The following is a 25,961-nucleotide window of genomic DNA, read 5'->3' as shown; positions in this document are numbered from 1 at the left end:
AATTTCCCATCCTGTCTTTTTTGCTATTCTTGCTCTGGAAGAACTGCGCTCTAAGGTACTAGAACTGCTGCTAAATTTGCTGGTAAAAGCTGTCACCTGGGCTGATGTGTTTCTGTAGTGATATTTTGCGACATAAAAATTTAGTAAAAAGCATTCCTGGGAGGCTTCATGATTGATGGCTGGATAACTTGTTGGCAGATAACAAGTGTCACCTTAGAAGGCATTGAATGCTATAGGTGCCAGAGGAGAGGATTTCTTGTATTAGATTAAAAGGATTAAAACAAACCCGTTTTCCTGGCATTATAGGCTCCTGGTGTGCCCCCCCACCCCCCACCCCACGTCACTAAAAAAGGGTTAAAATCCCTTCAGATGCTCACCTGAATTCAGTGCCGATATCTCTCAGTGCTGGGTCAGGCTCCACCCACACTGCTCCCCCACTGATGTCAATTGACAGAGGAGACCGAATGTGCATGCGCGGCAATGGCCACGCGCGCATTAGACCTCCCCATAGGATAGCATTATTCAATGCTTTCCTATGGGGAAAATCTGACACTGGAGGTCACAGCACCCAATTAGCTGAAGTGGTCTGGGTGCCTACAGTGTCCCTTTAGTTTCACTGAAACTGAGACAGTGTTAATGCTTTTATATTGCAATTATTCATCTGCTCATGAAACACAACACGGGTGCTTGAGTTTTAATTCATCCACACAGATTCTGTGCCGTAAGGACTTACAAATAAATATTGCCATTCATCCACACAGATTTTGTGCCGTAAGGACTTACAAATAAATATTGCCATTTTCTTTAAGCAGAGATGAAGACTGAAGAATCAGAGGACAATGCCAAATAGGTTTGCCTCTTAATAATAATAAAAAAACTGATACTTAAATTAACAAAATGATGGTTTCTTGTCGTATTCATGCTTTTGTATACATGCACTGACCATTTTTTTTCTAACAGGTTAGGTCTTCAGGCATCTGACCGAGGGTCTCCTAGTCTTTCTGCAACAAGTGAAGTGTTAGTACTAGTTTCGGATATTAATGATAATGCTCCAACAATTCCACCTTTAGAAACTGTGTCAGTTGCTGAAGGTAAGCAACATTATCAAATGTTTTGAGCTTGATGACATATATTTGCTTAAACAAATTGCAGCTTGTGCTTTCTTTTGACCCCAAAAGGTTAAAATGACAAACATGGTTTGGTTCTTTGGGGTAATTTTAAAACCAATCTATAACACATTGTGTTATTTGGATGAAATTGCAAAGAATGTTGTACAGGAAAAAGAGATAACAATCAAAAGTTCATGGACCATTTTACAGCTGACTTAAAGGACCACTCTAGGCACCCAGACCACTTCAGCTTAATGAGGTGGTCTGGGTGCCAGGTCCTTCTAGGGTTAACCCATTTTTTCATAAACATAGCAGTTTCAGAGAAACTGCTATGTTTATAAATTGGTTAAGCTTTCCCCCAAATCCTCTAGTGGCTGTCTCATTGACAGCCGCTAGAGGCGCTTGCGTGATTCTCACTGTGAAAATCACAGTGAGAGCATGCAAGCGTCCATAGGAAAGCATTATGAATGCTTTCCTATGTGACCGGCTGAATGCGCGCGCAGCTCTTGCCGCGCGTGCGCATTCAGTCGACGGGGAGGAGAAGAGGAGGATCGGAGGAGGAGAGCTCTCCGCCCACCGCTGGAAAAGGTACGTTTTAAACACTTTCCCCTTTCCAGAGCCGGGCGGGAGGGGGTCCCTGAGGGTGGGGGCACCCTCAGGGCACTCTAGTGCCAGGAAAACGAGTGTTTTCCTGGCACTAGAGTGGTCCTTTAAACATTTTTTAAAAATGATAAAGTTAAAGAGGGCCTAATTTGTGATACACAGTCATTTCACAATGTTGAGTTTGATATACTGATATCATAAGGGTAACAGTTAAGAAACTAGAGCTTTTAAATCTTTGTTTGTTTTTTTACCTTTTATGAGACCCACGGAGGGGGAGGACCTATATACCTAGAGACAGGGACTCTAAAGGGTTTGGAAAATAAACCTGTATTCCTAGCACTTTAGTGTTTCTTTAAGGTGAGTTTACATACACTGCACATGTCATGAAGCTAGAGTATGCGATTTAGGTGTTAATTTTTCTCATGCCCAAACACTATTTTAAGGTATTGGATAATTGTCAGAAAAGTGTTTTCAAAGCGTTCAAGTTTCTGTTAAAGTATAATAACTCTTATGATCACTTCAACATCATTAACGGCTTGTCAGAAGCTGTGAATGCATTGATAAATATCAAATAAATAGCCAATAATATTCCATTATTTGCTGAATAATTAAGCATATATAAAGTATCTCCATAATTGTAATACATTTTTTAAACATTTTATTAAATGTGTATCCCTTATATAGTGTAACATGTGTATCAATTATACACATTGATTGGAAGCAATACAAACTGAAACTATAAGAAAAGGAAACAAAAAATAACAAGGAGTCTTAAGAGAAAGAAAACCTAGAAACAGGTAGTGCCTACCTAAACCATCTAACCCTAGGGTCACTAATAAAACTAAAACTAACAACAAAACAAAAAAGTGCTACCCCTAGTGATAAATACACACGAAGTGAGTTAGAACAGCACTAGCTGTTATTATTAATTATTATTATTTTATTATTTATATAGCGCCAGCAAATTCCGTAGCGCTGATGGTTAGATGGTTTAGGTAGGCACCACGTTCCTGAGGTATCAAGGGATAGTCTGTGTATTTGCTTTTTGGTCCTCTCCTTGCCCCCCCCCCCTTTTTCTTGACCTCCTTTTTTTATTTTGTTCTATTTGCTCTGTCCTCCATGGCTTGACCTCTCTGGTAGGGCCATACTCTAGGCATGTTCAACATTTTTAGGGGTTTATCTACCTTATGGTGACCTATATGGGTTTACAAATCAGAGAACTAGAGAGAGTTTATTGCTATTCTTATACCCTTTAAGAATGAATTAGAGGGCTGACCACTGATTATCATATACCTGTTACCTCCCTGTTGGGTACCATATCTCCCCTTTTCCCCTTGTCTTGTCCTTATTAATACAAGGTTTCCTGGTGGCTTGTAGCTACCCTGTTTACAAGTGGATTAGTATTATAGTTTCTTTGGGACCTCCATCTCCCCTGGGTCTTTGGGTACATTTTTCTAAGGCTTATTGGTACCCCTAACCCCTATATTTAATAAAGGGTATTTTAATATTGTTACTACAGCTTTCCCTCCTTTAAGGTTTTCTGTCTCTTCAGACTTGTTCTTTTTCGTATCCTTTAATTGAACCAGGGTTACCCCCTTTTTTCTGGAAAAACAGTTTCAGGTGACCTCCTAAGGTCTTTGTCTCGCGACCACTGTTTGGGCAGCGGACTAACATCCTTAACTTTATTTTTCTGTTTTGAAACTATAAGAAATCAATTATTTTAAATGTCAATGATGTCACAACCCAGCAGGCTCATTAATTTGCACACTGGGAGAGAGAGCACTGCTTCAGAGGCACAGATCTCCACTCACATGTCTCGATCATTAGGGAAGAGATTCACTTCCTTACCAGAACCATGTCTGGATTCAGTCACGAGGGATGCATTAATCTCTGGTAGCTGGATTATATCCATGTACAATGAAAATATTCATATTCAGTCACCATAGCTGAGCTTTCTGTGATAATCGAAACCAGCTCCAGAATGGCCTGCACAAGAATAATCCAACATGTCTGTAAACAAAGTGGTACAAAACAGGACGAATACGAAAGAGAAAAGAGGAAATTTAGTAATCAGAAGGGAAATGTAAGGTTATTGTAAAGAAATTAAAATTGGTAAGGTACCAAAATGTCTCAAAATAAACTGCAATTTTACGTTGATAAAATATTATGGTGTAGCATGAAAGACCTAGAATAATTATTGAGATTTATGAAAATGATCAACAACGCGATCATTTTAGACTTGCAATCAGTATATTTGTTTGTGGTACTGTGGTACAAATGTTACATAGAACACAAAGGATATAACGTGTATTTATTTATTTTACTATATCTAGTAAAAAGTAAATGTTCTCATATGAATGCATGTCTAATAAAAGAAAGAAAATAGAACTGTAACTAGCACAAAGTCAAATTAAGGCTATTTGGTTCAGTCCAAATGCCTTTCATACCATCCAGAATCACACCCATTTCACATATTTTCCTATTGTTAATATTTTGTTTTATATGGATGTTATAACAATGGAAACACATAGTTAGAATAGTTGGGATGCTATTTGTTGAAGAAAAGGGTAGATCATTTTTCTAATTGAGATATTCGTAAGAGGAAATTCCAGTAAATCATTTGAGATGATTAGACTAGAACAACCTATTCCTGGCCTGTGAATCCTTAGTCCATCAACACTCATTTTTAATATTATGTGCTATTGAAAGAGTAATTAACTCAAGCCATGTGTACAAAAGTAAGCATTTTGCTTCATTTTCCATCATGTCCTGTCTATTTCCCCAGCCTTGTGTTTCTGACTTACATGCTATTATCTGTACATGGTAGTTTCTTCCCAGTGGATTAAGTGACCAGACCACTGTATTTTATCCACAGTGTTAGTGCTGACACTTGTACATGTGTAGAAATATACAGTGTGTGTGTGTGTGTGTGTGTGTCTTTCCTATCCAAAGAGTAGTCACTCACAGCTATTCTGTGTAAAATTAAAGAACTATAATGACATATCTCATTAGTCCATTTAATAGAATATACTGATAAGTGAAGCAAATTGACTATAACCTTTTGATATGCAGTCATACTGAATGCTTTTGTTGTCTGAGTATAACTATTGACTTTGCAGTTGGATCTAGGAAGTTGTAGTGTAAGAATTATTCATAATGATTTTTTAAAAAGTGGGTGGGGGGAAGTCTATTTGTTATCTATGACCCAGACTCTTTTTATGTGCCACCATCTCACAAAAGTCTTCATGTCTCAATGAAGGCTTCTGATTGGTAAGCAAGGAAAGCTGTGATGGTTTTCATACCATACATATATTTGATCCTGGAGATCCAGTGCAACATGGTATTAGCAGCAATTAGAAAGTATCTAGTGAAAGACATCTTCAGTTTAGCTATGGGCACCTGTAAAGGAATGCCATAGTGTTAGGAATACAAATGTGTATTCCTCACGCTATAATGTCCCTGTCCCTATTTCTCTAGGTCCACCACCATAGAATAAAAGGTTAAAAACCCTTATAACATTTACCGATTTCCAGCATTGAGGCTCCCTTGGTGCTGGCTGGCTCCCCGCCTCCCAAGATGTCATGCCGATCAGGCAGGGCCGTCTTTAAAGCGGGGCAAATGGGGCAGCTGCCCCGGGCCCAGTTACTTCTGAGGGGTCCAAAGCAGCTATTTTTATTTGCCCCGTGGGCCCGCTGGTGCTGTGGCTGCACCAGGAGCCCACACGCTAAGAGGACCCAGTCGGGCGCTGTGGCCTCTTAAAAGCGCGGCCGGGCCCCCTTGTTTTACGGCAGAAGGCTGGGAGGAAGTGACTGCCGTGACTCACTTCTTCCCAGATAGAGTGAAGCCGCGCGGGAGGAAGGAGGAGGAGGCAGTCAGGAGGGGGCTGTCAGAGCCTTACACTCCCAACTACCTCAGCCTGCAACTGGACCCCAGGAAACCACCCTCCTGTATCCATAAAGTAGGGCTGTATCCAAAAATGTAAACTTTGCGTGTGTGTCAGTATGTATGTGTGTGTTTGTGTGTGTCTTGGTATATCTGTGTCTGTCTTGGTGTGTCTGTGTGTGTGTCAGTATGTCTGTCAGTGTGGTAGTATGTCTGTCTGTGTTTATCAGTGTGGCCGTATGTCTGTCTGTGTTTATCAGTATGTCTGTCTGTGTGTGTGTGTGTGTGTCTGTCAGGGTGTCTGTGTATTACTATGTCTGTATGTCTCTGTGCGTGTCAGTATGTCTGTGCGTGTGTGCGTCTGTCGGTGTGTGTCACTATGTCTGTGTGTGTGTCATTATGTCTGTCAGGGTGTCTGTGTGTCACTTTGTCTGTGTGTCTCTGTGTGTGTCAGTATGTCTCTGTGCGTGTCAGTATGTCTGTCAGTGTGTGTGTGCATCAGTGTGTGTCACTATGTCAGTGTGTATATCTGTGTATCTGTATTTAGTATATCTATGTTTCTCTATGTGGTCTGTGTGTATCTGTATCTGCAGATGTGTCAGGTTGTGTATCTGCGTGTCTGTATGTGTGTATCTGTATGTTATCATTGTATGTATTTGTGTATCTGTATGTTGTCAGTGTGTGTACCTGCATGTATATATCTGTGTGTGCATCTTTATATAGTCAGTGTTTTTATCTGTGTATCTGCATGTGTGTCCGTAAATGCATCAGTGTGTCTGAGTATCCATATGTGTCAGTATTTGTATATATGTCTATGTATGTGTTTCAGGTTGTGTATCTGTGTGTCTGTATGTGTTAGTGTGTGTATCTGTCAGTCTGTATATGCCTGTGTGTTAGTGTGAGTGTCAGTATTTACATCTGTGTATCTGCATGTGTTTCAGTGTGTGTATGTGTATCACAGTGTGTGTGGCAGTGTATGTGTGCATATGCATACATCTCATCATCATTCAAATCGCCAACACTACACACAAGTACACCCCTGCATTCAAACTTCAGAATTACATACAAACACAGTCCTGCATTTAAACGTCAACAATACATACAAATGCACCTTTGTGTTAAACACCAAAAATATATCTAAACACATCCCAGCATTAAAAAAACCCAAAAAACTACACATAGATGCATGCTTGCATTCAAACACCAACACAGATTTTTTTTTCTAACAGTATTGAATGATTTGAAAAGCTTATTACATCAAGGCCTATGTAAGCCAGACTATCAGCCGCACAAACAACACTAAATGAGAATTCTAACTAGAGTTTGGTTAAATTTAAGATTTTTAAATATGTAATTAAAGGTGCTGCTTAAACCTATTTATATGAAAATATAAGAAAATTGCAGATGTTCTGCTGTTATTGTCTTTTTATTATTTATATTATTTCACAGATGTTGCTCCCGGATACACTGTAACTCGTGTGTCAGCTAATGATGTGGATCTACAGCCTGTGTTACTATACAGTTTTACAAAAGATGGCAATCCTGGACAGAAATTTGCTATTGATAGACACACCGGGGTGGTAACACTTATTGATCCGTTGGATTATGAGGAAACATCTCAGTATAATCTAAGGATTCAGACTTCAGATTTGATACACCAGTCAGAAGCTGAGCTCACTATCAAGGTTTTGGATGTAAATGACAATCCACCAGTATTTACACAAGATTCATATAAGGTAACTATTACTAACCATGGATCTGATTTAACGTTCTCTGTTCTTTGATTCTATTATGAAAATCACCCCCTATTTTTCTTTTGTTTTGCTCTCTTTACTTTTCCCTTTCGGACTCCCTCCTTTCCCACCCATCCCACCTATAATCCCACCCAACCCAAACATCCCACCTATACCCATGTTGAAAATATATTGTACAGGAATGCATGGTATATAAAATCAAAGCACAGTTAACCATAACAGTAACACAGTAGTTGTTCATAAATGTGTACATTTCATCTTTTAACCCCTTAAGGACACAGCTTCAGAAGCTTGTCTTACGCTTAATGACACAAGCAATTTTTGCATTTTCTTGCTGTATGCGTTCAACTTCAATTTGCATCTCTCTCGTTTATTGCACCGACGCATATTATATACTGTTTTTTTAGAGGACAGAAAGGGCTTTAATTTGATGTAACATATATATATATATATATATATATATATATATATATATATATATATATATATATATATAAATGCTTATTTATTATTAAAAAAATGCAGAAAAATGCAAAAAAAAAGAAACATTTTGTGTTTTTTGTACAGTTTTTGCAATAATAATGTGTGCCTAATTAGTGCAGGTTAAAGAAAGTAATTAAAAATAAATTCATTTAGTTGTTCTGATTTACAGAATATATAATGTGTCTGGGATTTTCAGTTTTTTTTGGTAGTTACAGGTCACAAAGCACAAGCAGTAAAATACACTTTTAATATGGAGCGATTTTAGAATTTGGTATGTTTGTCTTGTAAGCTTAATAGCCATAAAAGAAAACAAAATTGCCACACAAAAGTATATATTTATATAAATTAGACATCACAGGCTATTGTCCTAAGGTTGTTTTGACACTTTCTAAGTAGCCATTTCACTGCCAATCTCTGCTAAATATTGGAGTAAAATTTTGTATTTTGGGGTTTTTGGCACACAAACTTATAACAAAGAACTTCTCATGTGTATTTTGTAAAGTTGGTGTGTGCTATTCCTGTACAAGGTTTTATTATGTGTTCAGTTACTTCTGCTGAGTACAACGGTACCCCCATTGTATGTCTTTGGCACTATTTCGTGAAGCTACAGTGCCATATAGGAGACCTGTCCGTTTCAACATTTACAGTAGAATTTTGAAAGGCGGATTTAATGGGCCTATGCTTCAATTTGGGGTATTATAGCAGTTTGACTGTTCAAAAATTCCTCACAAAGGCCTACTGTAACAGATCGCCTGGCACCCCGACTGGGTACCTCCGTCGAAGGATGCTCCTAGCGCTTCCTGAGGACTCCAAGCACTCTGGCAGACACCACAATCACCGTATCAGAGAAGCATATGAATCCTCTCAAGCCTCTGAATGCTGTAGACAGTTGAATAGGAACCATACGAATAGGTCTGCACTCCTAGCAGTCAAACTGGAACAGCATACAATAAATCCTCCCCCAATAATGAGACGACACTTCACTTTGAGGGTTAAACAGGAACTCAGGTCTGGCACATCCAGCCTGGCTTTTATTACAAGAGTACACATACAGGCCACACCCAGGGGGAGGCATAAAATAACCAATGACATAGATGTTACCTCCCACACATCCCCTCCCCTTAGTGTGACACATAATCCCATTATTCATACAGTTTAAAATATACTTTTTACACAATATTTATAACTTCAAAACCATACATCACATTCACACAAAATTACATATCCACAATCAATCCATTCAAGGGAACAACATATTAAAAAATGGCATGGATCAGACCAGGGGTTCAAAAGTTATTAAAAGTATATTTTGCCCCTTACTAGCCGCATGGCAAACCGGTTTAGACAGGTTTTACATAGGCCTCTATCCTGGAGACAAAGAGGAAAGTAATCAAATTATCCAGGGCTAGAAGCAGACTCCATTAACCACATGGTTACAGAAAGACATAAAACACTTTAAAATACAGAAAGTCACCTTTTACACATAACACACAGACATTTCACATATCCCCAGATAGCTGGGATCTGAGCGCACAAAACTACCGAATAGCGCGCAGATCCTATTCATTCTCCATTGCCATGGAGCTAAAGTCTTTCCCCTAGTCTTTCATTATATGAATAGGCTCCATGGCATAGCTATCTGGGTTAACACATTCACATAAAGTCTGGTCCATAGTCCAAAGGCAAGAGGCGGGCAAGCAGCCCCCTCCAAGGACACGTGGCGAGGTCGGTTTCGCCACACCTACCATTTGTAAAAGTAGACACCTCAGGGTATCTCATATGGTGCATATTGTGCTTTAACATGCCCCCATTTTTTCACCAATATATGCTAAAGTATGTGGTAAAATGTAATTTTGGGCATTTTTTACATATGGATTACATTTTTGCTGGGCATTTTGTACATTTCATATGGGCCACTAAGTTCAAACCCCCCAAATTATGCTCAGCTAAGCCTTCTGAGTAAAACAATATGCCCAATGTATGACCTAGACACTATTTTGTGAAGTTACACTGCTGTAAAAGAGACATAACAAGTTAAGTTTTTTAAGTGTGAATTTTCATGGAGGGTTTTGATGCGTCCGTGTCCCACTTTGGAGCACTTGAGCAGGCTACATATTACAACTACACTATAAAGGCACTTTAAAGAAGACATCCCAGGGCAATTCAAAAGGCATTTTTTTGAACCTTAGCGTGGGAATTTTTTTCCGCTAGCTTGTACCAAGTATAGTGGTAAAAAGCATTTTTTTCTGCCTTTTTGACACACAAAGTGAGTTTGCGCAGTATATTTTTCAAACCTTATGTGTACTACGACTGTATAATACTTAATATGTTGCTCAGCTATGTCGGCTGAGTACAGCAATATCCCCGTATGTACCTTTGCCAGGTATATGTGGACATTGAAGGGGCACATGTGAGACACAGCTATTCCAGTTTTTTTCAAACTTTGAATTTTTACGCTGTGTCCATGTCCCATTTTAGAGTATTTTACAAGGCTATATAATCCAATTACTCCATAAAGGCATACCATTTCTTAAAGAAGACATCCCAGGGTAATTCAAAAGGCATATTTTGAACCTTAGCGTGGGATCATTTTTCCGCTACCTTTTACCAAGTGTAGTGGTAATGAGCATTTTTTAATGTATTTTTTTACTTTGTAAATCTTTTCTTACTTTGTAAAACGTTTTTTACTTTGTAAAACCCGTTTTTAAACTTTTTTTTTTACTTATTAAATGTTTTAAATTTTCTTAACTTTTTTTACACTTTTACATTTTTTTCTAAACTTTTCTTTTACCGTTAACCCCTAACTAGCAGTAAGCAGCAGTAAATTCCCCATTTTCCCATAACTCCCACCCACCCCAGCTAGCAAAATATATAATTATAAAATATTTAAATGAATTAATTAAATAAATTGAACCCCTGAGGGTTAAAAAAATAAATAAAAGTTAATCCTCAGGGGTTAAAAAAAATTAGATCACAGTATAATACTGCGATCGGTATGTTGATCACTGTAGACCTTTTTAACCCCTTAAGGACACATGACATGTGTGACATGTCATGATTCCCTTTTATTCCAGACGTTTGGTCCTTAAGGGGTTAAAGCTTATTTTAAAAAAATTTAACGTTAACCCCTAGTTAGCCTAACACCAAATTCCCCAATTCCCCACTAACTTCCACCCATCCCAGCCACCTAAATATATAATTTTTTTAAATATTTAAATTAATTAATACAATAAATGTAGCCCCTGAGGGTTAAAAAAATAATAATTAACCCTCAGGGGTTAAAAAAAAAATCATATGACATTAAAATGTATACCCTGCCAATTGATCACTGTAGTCAGTGATCAATTGGCAGGGAAGGGGTTAATTTTATTAAAACAGGGGAAAGGGGGGGAGGGATTTCACTTTATTTTTTTTTTTTTTTACACTAGGGGGCAGGATCATTGAAGATCCGGCTCCCTGCACTTCACACAGAACCCGGAAATGCAGGGAGGCGGAAGGTAAGTACATTGAGCACATGTGCTCGCTCTGACATGCTGTCAGAGCGGGCACATGAGCTGGGGCAGCCCGATCGGGTGCTCCCGGTCTGCCTCTAATGCAGAGGCAGACCGGAGCACCGTTAACCCCGCGATCGCCACGATTGCGGCGATCTGGGGTTAACTTTAGTAAATGACGGAAATTTTCCGTCAACGGTCCTTAACTGAAGGACAAGGTTGACGGAAAATTTCCGTCACCGGTCGGGAAGGGGCTAATCTTAAATGGCTGTTTTCAGTTTAGCTGTTTGGTCTGTATTTTTAAATTCTCTAAGAATTCTAAACAGCTAATTTTGGCAGGGTTTTTTTTTTGCCTAGTGTATTTTTGTTTAATTTTTATTTGTGAGTCATTCTATTAATAAAATAGCAAAACATACTATAATATGTTCAATAATAATAATATAGATACACTGTTACGAATGAGAGGTTATAGGAAAATACTATTTCATTGCCACTAGTGGCAGTCTTAACCCTTTAATATAAATAATGCAGCTTCTCCAGAAGAGAACAGGGGCACTTCAATGTGATTAAGTTTTCTGGGTCCCTATAGTGGCCCTTTAAGTGTATTGGTAAGCAACCTGTTGGCATTTTAAGGAATTCTCATTCCCCATAATATCTGCAGAATGTAAAAATGTCTGTACATAGCAAATAAAGTTGTCTGTCTAAAACCAGGCATCTGAACTCTATATAGAATACTTGCAAGTAAGGTCTATGGTCTGCCAAGAGTACATCCCTGTTCTTCTCATTTGCTGGCTGTTAGAATGCAGCACTGTATGAGGGGGTGAGTGTGAGGAAATATGACAGTGGAACAGAGCAGTAAGTAATTAAAACTTCATTCAATACATTTGGAATTGCATCTGTTTGGTTTTCCAATATAAAATCAACACCATATTTAAATTGTAAGGAAAGGGCTTATCTTTACCCCTGAACCCAGTTTGAAACTTAATGTTATGTCCATCAATATCTTTTGTTTGATTGTGTGTTATTTCACGTTCTAGCCCTCTCTTGTCTGGCATACACAGCACGTTTTGCTGACTCATATAGACCTCATGCTTTGACTAATGGGTCATTCAAGAGCATTTTACACAAGTATTTAAATAATCTTTTGATGATTTAATTGAATACAGAAGTTCCCCAGTGCAATGGAAATATTTCAACGAGACATGATTTTCTTATCTTGTGCAAAGAAAAGAGCAACCTTTTTGCAATGATTTACCAATGTGCTACACATTGTAAAGTAACAGTATTCTAAATTATGTTAAATAATGCTCCTGTTTTTATTATCATACAAAATCCTCTACCTGTACTGTAAAGTTAGAATACCTTTCATTCTATAGTGGAATTCGAGGCTGTAGAGAGATTTAGCATGAACAGGGCTAAATCGGTATTGCACACAGACAGATTATAAAAGGTCACACAAAAATGTGTTTTTAACTATTGATATTGGCATAATGACAAACATTGTGGGTCCCATACACTGAAGGAGGAGCTGCAGTGCAACAGGAAGTGCAAGCACAAGTTATTGCAACATGAAAAGGAAAAAAACAAACAATTGCCCTTGCTGATGTAACAGACATTCTGCTAACCCCACAATCCTGAGGCTGAATACTAATAATAGTGGTGGTTGAGAAGGCACGACTGAGGAAGAGCGTCAGGGTACCTTATGTGTGGGCACAGGCTGTGCCACACACTAATGTCATCTTACAGGAGGTTAAGGACCTGTCAAAAAGTCCTCCTAAGGTTTCCAACGATTCTTGCGACAGCCGCAAAAGCCCTGCTCCTTTTATGACGTGGAGCATGCACGCTGACGTCATGATGCTGATACCGTCATGGCCTGCTAAAACGTTCAAATTCAACCATTTTCGGAGTGTGGCTACCAATTAAACAAGCACAGTATAAAAGGGAACTTCAGGACATGACTCAATGCCCTGTTGTGGTTCTTATAGTCCCAATAGTGCATTGTACTCTAGTAATGTATTCTTGGTTTTAAATTTGGCTTTTTTGACTACCCTTATTTCTATTACCCTTTGACTCGGCTTGTGTACCCTCATTGTTCTTGATTTCTGGCTCTCCTGACCTCGGTTTGTACCTGTTTATTCTCTGTCCTTGTGACGCCAACACAGCCATTCTAACATCTGGTAAACTTTACTTTTCTATTATGCTCTGCATGTAGGATCCCAGAATTTCCTGACAAAGAGGTGTTCAGACTCCCAGAGGCTTTGGCACTATTGATGATGGTTGATTGAGGAACTTGACCACTATCCTCTCTAAATTGCTTTTAGGGATTAGGATGTAATATTGATGATGGTGTTTCTTTTCTTTTTTTAATTACAATACATTTAGCATATGAATTGTGTGTTATGTAAACAAATACAACTTTCTTCAGAAAACAATAGTTGTTTCTTAGGCAAAATGGGTTGGTGCTTGGTGGATTTATAACTGTAATGTTATTGTGTTTGACTTTAAGAAGCCAGACACTGCACACAGCACACAGTGCACTGCACAGTGCTCACAAACTAGCTCAGCAAACACTTGACTGAACACACACAGAAAAAAAGGTCAAAATTATTTTTTTTTCTGCAAACACTTAAAAACAAGAGTCTGTCAAACTGTAAATTGGTGATTCCAAGTTTGTGTTAAGCGGTAGTGGCTACTGGCATTACTCACAGCAGTAACCTTAACCACCAGTCTCACACTTGGATGAATGATACAGGCTATCTCTCACTCAAAGTCTGTGTGTGTGCTACTGTGGTAGTAGCTTGGCAAGAGGAATGTTTCTTTCTTTTAAGTTTTTACTAGATGTGTGAGATTTATTGGTTCGCTCACCAAAAATAATGTTATTTCTAAAAACACTTATCAAAAGAAGACCAAAGTTGGTGTTAAGTGGCAGTGATTGCTAGAAGTAGACACAACACTAACATAAATGACAGTCTCACACTAGGATTACTGAAACAGGCTATCTCCCATTTTCCATCAAAGTTGTTTTAAGTATCACTGACAGTAGCTAGCTAAGTAGGTAAAACAATAACCTAAACATAGTCTCATACTGGGAACAATGACATGGGAAATCTCCATCTCCCACCCAGACACAGCAATGGCAAAACAGACACAATCACTGATGGTATGCCTCCCTCAACAGCTGAAGTCAAAGTGCCTGAATTAATCTTACTTGGACATATAGATTGTTTACTGCTCCTTCCTAATATTGGTCAGTTGTCACTTGATCTGTGAATAAAAAGAACATTTAGTGGCTTCCATCTAACCATAAATCATCTTTGTTTCCACCACTTGCTTCGACAATAGATACAGCCAAAATGATTGGGCAGACCTCTTGTCTTTTTTTCATTCCCTTTCGAGGAAGAGAACTGCTAATCACAAATCAATATGAGCATGTTTGTTCATTATGTGAGTTGTTTCTTTTTTTAAAAAAGCTTTATTTTAATTAAAAGTTGTAAAATACCATGGCAAATTTTCAAGTCATGCAGGCTCGATTTTTGTGACACATGTCAACAATAGATGAAGAATAGTTACACAGTAGGGTGTTACATTACAGAAAGGGTAGTACATCTAGTATTCAGTCAAGTACCTTTCATTTTCAGTTTGTACATAGTTTTAGTGTATCATGTCATATGTAGCCCTTGAGTGGATTTGGGGAACATATGTACCTGAATGTGCAGTGGGGATATTGTTCATGGTTGGGTTCAGCTGATGGCCTTAGCCCACTAATGGGTGAATATATTTAGATCATTGTTATGCTATTGTTATAACAATATAAGTCAGTAGGTGAGCACTGGAACTATAAAACAGGGAACAGTAAATAGGGAGTATAGGAGTAGAAGAGCCAGCGCTGGTGTTGGGTGTGAGTTTATTAAATGCATGGCATATCGTTAGGGTGAGTTGTGGTGGACCCCCAACCCTGGTCACCGACGAGATTAACACGACTGCTTCTGATGACAGTGGTCCACACGACATCAGGGAGACCAGTAGATGAGAGGAAGCAGGCAGGAGGAAGCAGGCAGGAGGAGCAGGTAAAGAGGAGGAGGCAGCAGGGAGACCGGTGGAGAAGGGAGTCTGTATGACTCAAGGCCTGTCAGAGGGTGGTATGGCACAGATGGTATCGTAGGCAAGGAAGATATTTTTTTTTCTCTGTCATGAATATTACCAAACGCTCCCATACCTCTTGGTACAGTGGATGGAGCGTTGGAATTCTTCCATTTTACGAGAATGAGTAAGTTGGCGGCTCTGAGGAGGTGAGTAAGAAGAATACATTGTGGCTTGGGGAGGGTGTCGGGAAAAATCAGGAGTTGAATTCCATCATTATTTTGGTCATTTTTACCATGTTGGTCGAGTAAGTCTGAATTTGCGGGCAGTGCCACCAGGTGTGTGCTAAGGATGCCCCAGGTTGGGAGCACCAACAAGTGTCTGGTGTTCAAACTGATCATATCATATATAGCGTTGACTCTTTGGTTTTGATTTGTTTGAAGCGTCTGGTGTGTTGACAATAGGTTGTGTAGCCTGGATGGGGAGTAATACCACCTGGAGATTCTTTTATAACCACTTTCCTGTACATTGCTGCAGATTGAGGCCTTGTGTATTGCGTAAAAACTATTTTCCATTGCAATGTATGGAGTTGTTTATTGAGGTTTGTGACCCAAGACTCCATGATGAGGGTAAGGGGTTGGCATAGTCTGTTTGGAAAGTTTGTAGAATGTTGAGAGTTGTTTTGATTTGACATTGTGGGACTTGCAGTGTAGCTTGAAGTCTGATAGGGTGCAGGAAGTGAATTGTTTCTCTTGTGATTCTGCCATTTGGTGGGTAAGAGTTACAAAAATAGGTTGATCACCCAATAAGCCAAATTGCAGTTTGTATATTTTTAAAATGACTGATATCCTTCTACCTGTTTCTCTTTCCAAAAAGCCTTTTTCTGCTGCTGATTATTTTTCAATATTTTAGTAGATTTTAATAGTTTTTTTTAATATATGCAGTATTACCAGGAAGTTTGGCGATCTTAAGTATTTAAAAATTATTATTTTTTCTGAAATTACAACTAGCTGTGCCACAAGCAAACCGCATGATTTAAACAAAAGTACCTTTGTCATAATTACTATAAAAATATGTGCACATAATCCTGAACACCCCAATGTTGAAAATGTTGTGATTCAGTGTAAGGAATGCCGTTGGGGCAATGCACGCATGCTGTTATAATTGGAACGGAGAAGTCGCATAAACTGAAGCTCTGAACTGAACCACTTTTGGCTAATGCTCCTAATTACGCCTAAATCAGTTTCCAATGTTCCTCCTGTTGAGATGTATTGTTTCCTTATGGTTTCTTATTTTTATTACTATACTTCAGCTTGAAAAGCACACATAGTGGGGGAAGTAGAATGACACACTATACGAAATATAGACATGGCAGTCCTACATCCCGAAGGGTTTTTTCTACATCTAGAGACATCTCAGATAGAATTGCATGCCCAAGCTGTCATAACACACCTCCGTCCCTCTTGCAGTGCAAGTGCCTAAGTAACTTGGTCCCAGGGAGGGTGGTAAACCCCCAGAAGAACATCACTATCTCCTTAAGTACAAACCTGTCACATATTCATCCGCTTATCGAAATGTGGTTAATGACATTTACTGTCCACACAGGAAAAGTTGTGCCGAGCAGCAACCTAATCCACAGAAGGGTTAATGCTGAGCAGCAATTATGCAAATGAAACCTGGTAACTGACTTTGGGGTCAAAGGCCGGTTACAGCCTATCAGAACTAAAGGAGTATTTAGGCCCAGTTCTCATCCTGCTCAGTGCCCTGTCGTGGTTTCCCTTGTGGACAGTAAATGTCATTAACTACATTTCTATAAGCGGATGAATATGTGACAAAACCAATGTATCATAGATAGATGCTCTAGTGGGGAAACAAGCTAGTTATTGATGTTTAGGTTTTATTATAATTTTCTTTTACTAAATTTACACGGCATATACCATTTTTCATGATAACCTTTTGCCCATGTGGGCCTCAAATATATGTGCTATTATTATCCTCAATGTATAGGTGCTCATACTATGCCGTGTGACCAAAAATAAAGAATAAAAAAAACAAAAACAAATTACATATACAAGTAAGAAAAAACAACAAAACAAAACAAAACTGAGACTGACTTTTAAAATAAGGGGCTGTAGTGATATTGAAAAATGTTCAGATTATAAAAAATAGATATCCTCACACTAGATAAAGAAATGGAGACACAGCAGTAATAATTTACTAGTTCACATAAGGATGCAGATGTTATCTGCTTTAAAATGAAGTTGAACTTTGCCTTATTTATCAATCCAATGTTATTTTTTGTAAAAGACACACTTTATATATGATATATAGATAGCTCTGCGGTAATTACTACCATAGCCTCTGTATTAATAAAAGTAGTTTAACATTTTTTTTACTATATATTCTCAGAGGGTCTAATGTATTCAGTATTTGGATTTTCATGTTTTTTAAGTGCAAAACTGTTAGCTGATTAAAATCTCTTATCCAGTTTCCATAAAGAGATTCATTCAGCTCATTTGCGATATCGAATGCAATGCACATCATTTGGGCTTTTAAGGCAACATAAATCCCTCTGTATAAATAAGTACAGAGTCAGTCAAACGTATCTGAGATGTTAGAACACTTAGTGTATTTACAATGGCTTGTCAGCTCGTTCTCCAGGAAGCCAATATAGGCAAGGATAGTGTGTAAAGTATTGGTTCTATTAGTGTAAAGTTACACCGAGGGACTCTCAGTATCATAAGACTGTTATGAACATGCTGCTATTCAAACTGAAATATTAATAAAACTCAATGTACCCTGTGTGTTGGATCAGTTTCAAGTGTCTTTTCCTACCACGCATATATCTATCTCGAAGACATGCTAGGATTTGAATATATTTTTAAAGTATAATGTATATTTTGTTTAAACATTCTCAAACCATAATGGGGTAGTGATTTTCAGAATGCTGAATCCTCATTTGACTTTTAATCTTTCTCTTTTATGGAAGGTCACGGTGCCTGAATTGACAGCCCCAGGTACATTTATTATCTCTGTATCAGCTACAGACAAGGACTCCATGCTCGTTGGTCCCATTTCCTACAGAATTCTTGCACCCTCAAAGGGATTTACAATTCATCCAACAAGTGGTGAGTTTTCATTTTTATGTGTTAATAAATACCTCTAGGCAAGTGATTCACTATGAACATTTTTTTAACAGTGTACAGTGGAAGTTTATTTACTTATGGACAGTTTCCTTAACCCAGTCAATGTAAAAGTGTCAACTTATTTGACGCAATTACACTTTACTTAACCCAGTCAATGTAAAAGTATCAACCTTAAAATTGGGCACGCCATTAATGCACTGCTTTAACTAAGCCACATTCAAAATAGAGCAGGGCAATTATTGTGCAGTGAGGTATCCCATGCTATAATGGTGGGCCTAATCATTAGAACATGAGATGCAGTCTAAATCTACATGGACAATTAGCACAACGTGGGTTTACTTGCCCCAACTTGAGGTTTTAACTGTCAGATGTGGAATGCAAAACAGCTACATATTTTAAAATGTTTTATATCTTGGATTACAATTCACAATTTACTGCAAATGTTCATATCTCATTGCATGTCTAAGGAGAGACTCATAGAACTTGCATAGCAGAAGCTGTCTTGGTAACCGCTATGGAGTAGCATTCTTGGTTACCACACCTGATCCAATAGAAGACACAATAAATAGGAATGCATTCTGAGAATCTGTGTGTGTGTGTGTGTGTGTGTGTGTTTTCTTGTTAAAGTGTTTATTTTCTTGTGGTTTCTAATTTATAAAAGTAGCAAAAGCACAGCTTGATTTGTAATTCTCCTATTTAATAGTGCAGTATACAAAAAAGTAATAATTGAACATATTGCATATGAGATCCAGAACTTGAAGGGCCTTTATGCTAAATGCATCAAAACACCATGTCTGTTCCCCATGTGCATTTTGCTTCTAAAAAGCTCCTCAGGGGACATAGATAGTCTTTATGATGTTTATAGAATGTTTTTAAATGATTTTTTTTTAAAACTTGTAACAATATATTTGCAGTGAATGGCTATAATTTAACCAATAACAGGTTACTCTAGTTGATTTGAGTCAATAGAATATTCAAACTCCTTGTTTGGAATTTTGGAAATAAAATCATTTTCTACTGTGTTCCCACAGGTAGTAACTAATATCTAATGGTGATTTTTTTGTTAAGAATCTCCATCTTTACAATTTTTATTTCATTTCTCTTTTCAATTACTTTATATGATGTGTATACTTTGATTTATTTCTCATGTTATTTTATACATACAACTTTTTAGAAGGACATTAATAAATATTAAGTTTTAGCTACTTCCTCATCCATCATAATTAAATACAATGAGATTATACATCCTAATGATGTCAAGTAACGGGTGAAACACACATTGAGTGCTTCACCTTTTGCTTAATTTCTTTCCTCCCCATACAGGGACAAGCCAGTTATTCTGAGAGACTAGGGTAGACTAGGGAACAATGTGGTTTTGTTCCATCTTTCCTTCTTCCTCGAGCTTTATCTTTTTACACTGGTTTTACACTATACTAGCATACATAGACGTACTACCCTTTAGTTAGTATTGTAATTTTATCTTCTATTTACTTAAGAAGTTTAAGCAAAAAAGGGTATCAGAGAACTCTATAGGTGCACAAAAGGCACTACATTTCAGGGAGTTTAATTTTTTTTTTTTTGAGCGATATCTAAGTGATAACCAACTTTGGCCTCTATTTAATATTGCTTGATAAACTTTCTAATTTATTTAATATTTTTGGATAAACTTTTAAAATAATTTAATATTATGAAAAATATTTTAATTTAATATAACAATATTAAACTACATAACATAATTATATATAATGTTATAATATAATATTGTGAATTTTTTATATATATTTATATATTTTATTCATAAATGATGTATTTTTGATAATTTAATATTTTGTAAAAACATTTTAATCGTTTATCCTAAAATAGTACATCATTTGGAAAGCTTATCTAACAATATTAAATGAAGGTCTTAGATTAATAGCAAATGTTTGACTCAAAAAAAATAGTCTAAGTTGCTGTTGGATAATTTAATGAGTGTTGTCATTTTTTATAAGGCTTTATGAGGCCTTTTTATGTTATTTAAAAAGAAAAGTTATGTTGGCAATCTTAAACTCCTCCCTCCATTTCCTTGGTGCACAATGTCATTATAAGGTCAAACTACACTGTCAAGTAATTAAAGAATAAATAGTGAGAAAAATAGAAACATATCTCATATCTAGACATCTGACTAGCCATTTAGTACAGGACGGTAAACTCCAATTTTAAGAGAACAAATTATCAAATGACTGAAAATTAAACATAGTCATCTAAATAGATCTCAATTAATTAGCGAGTCTGCAAAAGTAGTCAACTGAAAATTAAAACAGTATATTTATATCATATGTATAGAAATAAGCAAACATAAGGCAATAATTAATTTCAGTTTGTGTTTTTTTTTATTTCTTAAAGGTTCTATACACACTAACATGCCAGTGGAAATCAAGGATAAAAGAACAGTGCTTCATATTCTCATAGAAGCTGAAGATAGTGGGAATCCCCCTTTGGCTTCCACTGCAAGTCTTGAAATATTGATCCACGATGTGAATAACTATGCCCCAAAGTTTTCTGAAGAGGTTTACCGGATTAGTGTCACTGAAGACACACCAGTAGGAGATGCAGTGCTCACTTTCACAGCTACAGACCTAGACTGGACACATGAGAATGCATATATTGATTATTCTATTATTAGCGGAAATACACAAAACTTGTTTTACGTGGAAAGCAGTGGAGTTTATTCCAGAACCCCTTTTGTAGTGGTCGGGAAACTTATTATAAATAATGTTCTGGACTATGAAATAGCACCCAATCACAAACTGGTCTTAGTTGCCTCAGACCAGGGCTTCCCGTCATTAAATTCCAGTGTTACTGTATTTATATCCATTATTGATTCCAATGACAATCCACCAATATTTGGCAACATGGAGCATCACGTTAGTATAAGAGAACACCATCCAGTTAATAGTGATGTGACCTCCATTATTGCAACTGACTGTGACACTGGAGACAATGGAGTTATTACATACAGCATAGCATCTGGAAATGATGAGGGCTACTTCACAATTCGAGAGCAAGATGGTACCATTATTTTATTAAGAGATTTAGACTATGAAGAAATTATGAGATTTACCTTAACTGTTCAGGCCACTGATGGATGGGGAAACCGAAGAAATGTAGCCTTTTCTGAACTCTTCATCGATGTATTAGATGACAATGATTTTCCTCCAAAGTTCCCTTTTCATAGCTTAAGCTGCAGTCTACGTGAAAATGTGCCTTCCTTCACACCTGTATGCTCAGTTTATGCCATTGACTTGGATTCAGGGCCTTTTGGTGTACTGAGTTATTCAATTCAAACTGTATGTTTGAATGATCACACAAATCAAGAAACATTTTTCATAGACTCATTAACAGGCAATATTTATACAAAGCACAGCATTGACTATGAAACACAGAAAAAATACTGTCTTGTAGTTCAGGTGAAAGATAAAAGTGAATCCACTTCTTCTGTATTAGTGTATGTTGATATTGAAGGGGAGGATGAATACCAACCTGTATTCTACAAAAATCAATATATGTTTGACTTACCAAAGGAAAATAATCCTGGGCAAGAAGTAGGCAAAGTCGAAGCATCAGATGATGATAGTGGACTTGACGGGATAATTGAATATTTCCTTGATAGACCCTCACAGTTTTTTTCAGTTAACATAACAAATGGGATAATATACTTAACTAGAAGTGTACACAAGCAAAGAAGTAGCATAAAGAAAAATGATGAAGTTATTGAGTTATTTGTGCAAGCTCGAAGTCCAAAGTTTGACTCTAAGACAACAACCTGCAATGTGCAAGTCAACATTTCCTCAGCTCTTGAAACCTACCCTGGCATGTCAGCAAACATACTTTCCATTAGTTTCAGCATTTCCTTTGTGGTTTTCTTGCTTTTGGCTATAAGTTTTATTGGAATTATTTTAAGATATAAGCGAAAAGATGTTGTAAATGCTTGTGGAATAAAAGACACTGACATTCCTGCACTTCCCAATTCCAATGGGAAAGACTGCATCTCAGATGAGGGTCCAAAATATGAAAATATTAAGAGCATTGTAGCTCCAGATACATCAGAGTGGTTGGGATTAGTTGGCATCAGAGAAAAGAAAGATACAGGAAACAAATGTAGGAATTCAGACTCAAGTGGCCATGGCTCCACTGAAGGGGAAACTGCTGAAGATGAAGAAATCCAAATGATCAACGAATATCCTCTTCGGAAGGAATCCAGCTCTGTGTTGAGTGAAAGAGCATCCCGAGTGCCAGACTCTGGTATTCCAAGAGAATCTGATTTACTGTCGTGTGAGTCGGATGAAACAGATGTGGTGATTGGAACCGAAAGCACAGAGAGTATAGTGAATATAAAAGATGAAAACGAAGAAGAGGAACACAACAGACAATTTAGTTGTGAAAAGGAATTACCTAAAGCACATCTAAATAGTGAAAGATTGGAAAAAGACAATACCACAATCCCAGACACTAAACAGGACTATATCTATATCCCTACTTCCTATGATTCAAGGTATGGATCTCTAGCATCTTTGGTAGCCTCTGATGAGGACCTGAGAGGAAGTTATAATTGGGATTACCTACTAAGTTGGGAACCCAGGTTCCAAACACTTTCTTCTGTGTTCTGTGATATTGGAAAGCTAAAAGATGAAAAGATGAACAGGCATGGCATGCCCAAACAAAAAAAACCTTTAATTTTTCCACCTCCACTCATTACATCAGTAGCACAGCCTGGCATAAGGGCAGTTCCACCACGAATGCCAACTATATTGTCTGGACAACCATTTCTAAAATATCCCCGTTCCCCTTTCTTCACCAATCTTGCATGCCAGTCCTCAACAATGAGCCCAACATTTTCTCCTTCTCTGTCTATGCTCACAGTGCACACTCCATCAACATCACCACCAGACACGATCATTTCAGGAACATCTGCACCTACTTTATCTGAAGAACTCTTAATACAACAAGAGTTTCAAGTGTAAAATGCAAGACATGACACGTATAATGGACATCACTTGGGACCAAATGATGCATGTGTAAAGTAATACATTTGACTTGCAGTTTGTGTGTGATATTCTTACTAGCTAAATGGATTAGTGCAGATGATATTGTACCCAGTCAAAGAGATGGCGATCAGTTATGGCTCTAGTTATTTACATTATGGAAACCTTTATGTGTCAACCACAAACAAACCAGTTTTTAATATTGAACACCCATTTATCATCTCCTGAAATGCATGCACATTGCTCAATAGAAAATCAAGCGGTAAAAAGGCCAGTATTTACCAGCATTTATTTATGTAACAAACTAATACTGTTAAATTTAAAATGTCACATGAATATGTTGTATATAGCCTATGCAGAATGTCATCCCCATGTAAATTACAATGAGTAAAATAATGTTTCACGTTCAATGTAAATGTATGCAGAGAATTCTGATACACAGAGAACAAGCCAATATAAAGACGTGTAAGGATGTACTGTTTTAATATGAACCATTTAGAACTAGTAAGACACCAAAGATCACAGATAAGTAGCTTCTATCTGGGAAAAACACATTGTAAAATGACTAAAGTACTCATACTTTTATAATGTAAATTGATTAGAATTAAAGTTATTACTATAACTATCACAATTTATCTATTCCATGCCTTGCATATAATGTAATAGAAAGAGATTAATATTAAGCCCCCTGTTTTAAGAAGTAAACATTCTTAGAGTTACTCACTTAATAGAAATTGTTGGGAAATTGACCATGCAAATGTAGTTTCTAGGCCACAATAGCCAAACTTTAGATATTTTTCAACTTTGTATATTTTTATGAGGTTTCAGATATGTAGTTTAGATGTCTGTCAACTTGGAAGCAAGATTCCACAAAGTGTTCAATCGTATTATCTCAATGTGCACCAGGTTTCCTGAAAACCTTTCATAGGATAGTAAATACTAATTAAATCACTAAATAAAAATGCAGTGTATCCGGTAGACCGGAATGAGACAGACCTGATTGGTGCAGAAACTAGTAATACACAGTTTGAGAATCCATTGTTTTGTGTCTTGTCTAATGTTATAAAATGTCTTATTGTGGACAGTAGTTCAGTTATAGTTGTCCAATTGTTTGTTGGTTATATTTTTGATACCTTGGCTTACAAAGCTAGCCACATACAGGGCCTTATTTCCAGGTGGTGTGCCTCTAAGAAGAAAGCTTTAGACAAGGGATAGGCAACCATCTGCACTCCAGATGTGGACTAAATTTCCTATAATGCTCTTACAGTCATAACACTTGCAAAGCATCACGGGAGATGCAGTCCGCAGTCCAGAACATCTGCAGTGCCAAAAGTTGCCTATCCCTGCTTAAGACAAATGTAATCTTATCTTTGGTTAACATCAGAGTTCACTAGCATAGTTTGAACATATCTTATCAAGTCCAAATGATTTGCAGACAAACATGTTTGAATGTTCTTTTGCACCACTCAATACACCAGTACGGTCAACTTGTTATTGTTAGTTTCATAGTATCAAGCTAAAAACCTGATATGGAATGACTTTCTATATGTTCATGTGAAAGACATGATGTCCAGGATTAATAAAGGACAAAGCAGCAATGCAGCAATTTAAATGTGATTTTTAGGGGTGAATATGGTAAAGGGAAGGTTTCTAAATTCAAGTTATAATAGCTTCGAAAAAGTGAACATGAGCAATTAAAACAACAAATTATATCATGTTCTCCTTGGTTGACTTTTAAATAAATATAAATTAAAGTGTAGTATTTTTAGAATGGATACTTTGGCAGAGTGGCCATATTTCTTTTATATGGTGCTTATACAAATGCCTATAACTTTGTAAAAATAATATTGTCCTATCCCGCTCCATGCAGTTGTATTTTATTGTGTTAAATCGGAGGGATTATTAAAAGCTGCAAAATTGACTTTCAGTGATGTTTACTGAACATTATTATTTTATACTTTATAATTGCAGTACATTCATAAAACTATAACAACAATTTTACCAATGAAAAAATATGGAAAAAAAAATGATTCTGAGTGAATAAAAAAGTGTCGATTTGCTAATGTGTTTACAATGCAACTTTTCTTTTAAACCAAAATAAATAATTTGTATAAAACGTTTATATTTTTAATGTGTACACATGATCAAGAAAATATATATTCTTTAAGTATTGGAGGAATGTGATTTTATTTATTTGCAAGACAGACTGTGCAGAGCAAACATGCAAGAATACTATATGCCATGTGAAATGTATTGATACATAGTTATGCACTTAAGTTACGGTTATCCTTCCTGACCAGATGCATTCACTAAAACTATTATACCAGATGGGTACTGGAAGTATTTTATTATATCAAGGTTAGCATTAAAAAAAACTGTGGTTTGCTTT

The 25,961-nt window shown here is 37.1% G+C and overlaps 1 protein-coding gene across 1 annotated transcript in view; it reads left to right on the top strand.

The window, feature by feature from the left end:
* The window catches only part of DCHS2 (dachsous cadherin-related 2), a 352,630-nt gene extending 326,991 nt beyond the window's left edge, over positions 1 to 25,639 (top strand). The window contains exons 17-20 of the mRNA XM_063458543.1: positions 961 to 1,091; positions 7,044 to 7,330; positions 18,392 to 18,530; positions 20,934 to 25,639. Of these exons, the coding sequence (XP_063314613.1) occupies positions 961 to 1,091; positions 7,044 to 7,330; positions 18,392 to 18,530; positions 20,934 to 23,551 (3,175 nt within the window). The 3' untranslated portion in view covers positions 23,552 to 25,639. The remainder of the gene's footprint in view (positions 1 to 960; positions 1,092 to 7,043; positions 7,331 to 18,391; positions 18,531 to 20,933) is intronic.
* Positions 25,640 to 25,961: the final 322 nt, after the last annotated feature.

Source organism: Pelobates fuscus, chromosome 6 (genome assembly GCF_036172605.1).
Source record: "Pelobates fuscus isolate aPelFus1 chromosome 6, aPelFus1.pri, whole genome shotgun sequence".
NCBI classification, from domain to species: domain Eukaryota; kingdom Metazoa; phylum Chordata; class Amphibia; order Anura; family Pelobatidae; genus Pelobates; species Pelobates fuscus.
Note: the sequence above shows the minus strand (reverse complement) of the source record. Positions and strands in the feature narration are given on the sequence as shown.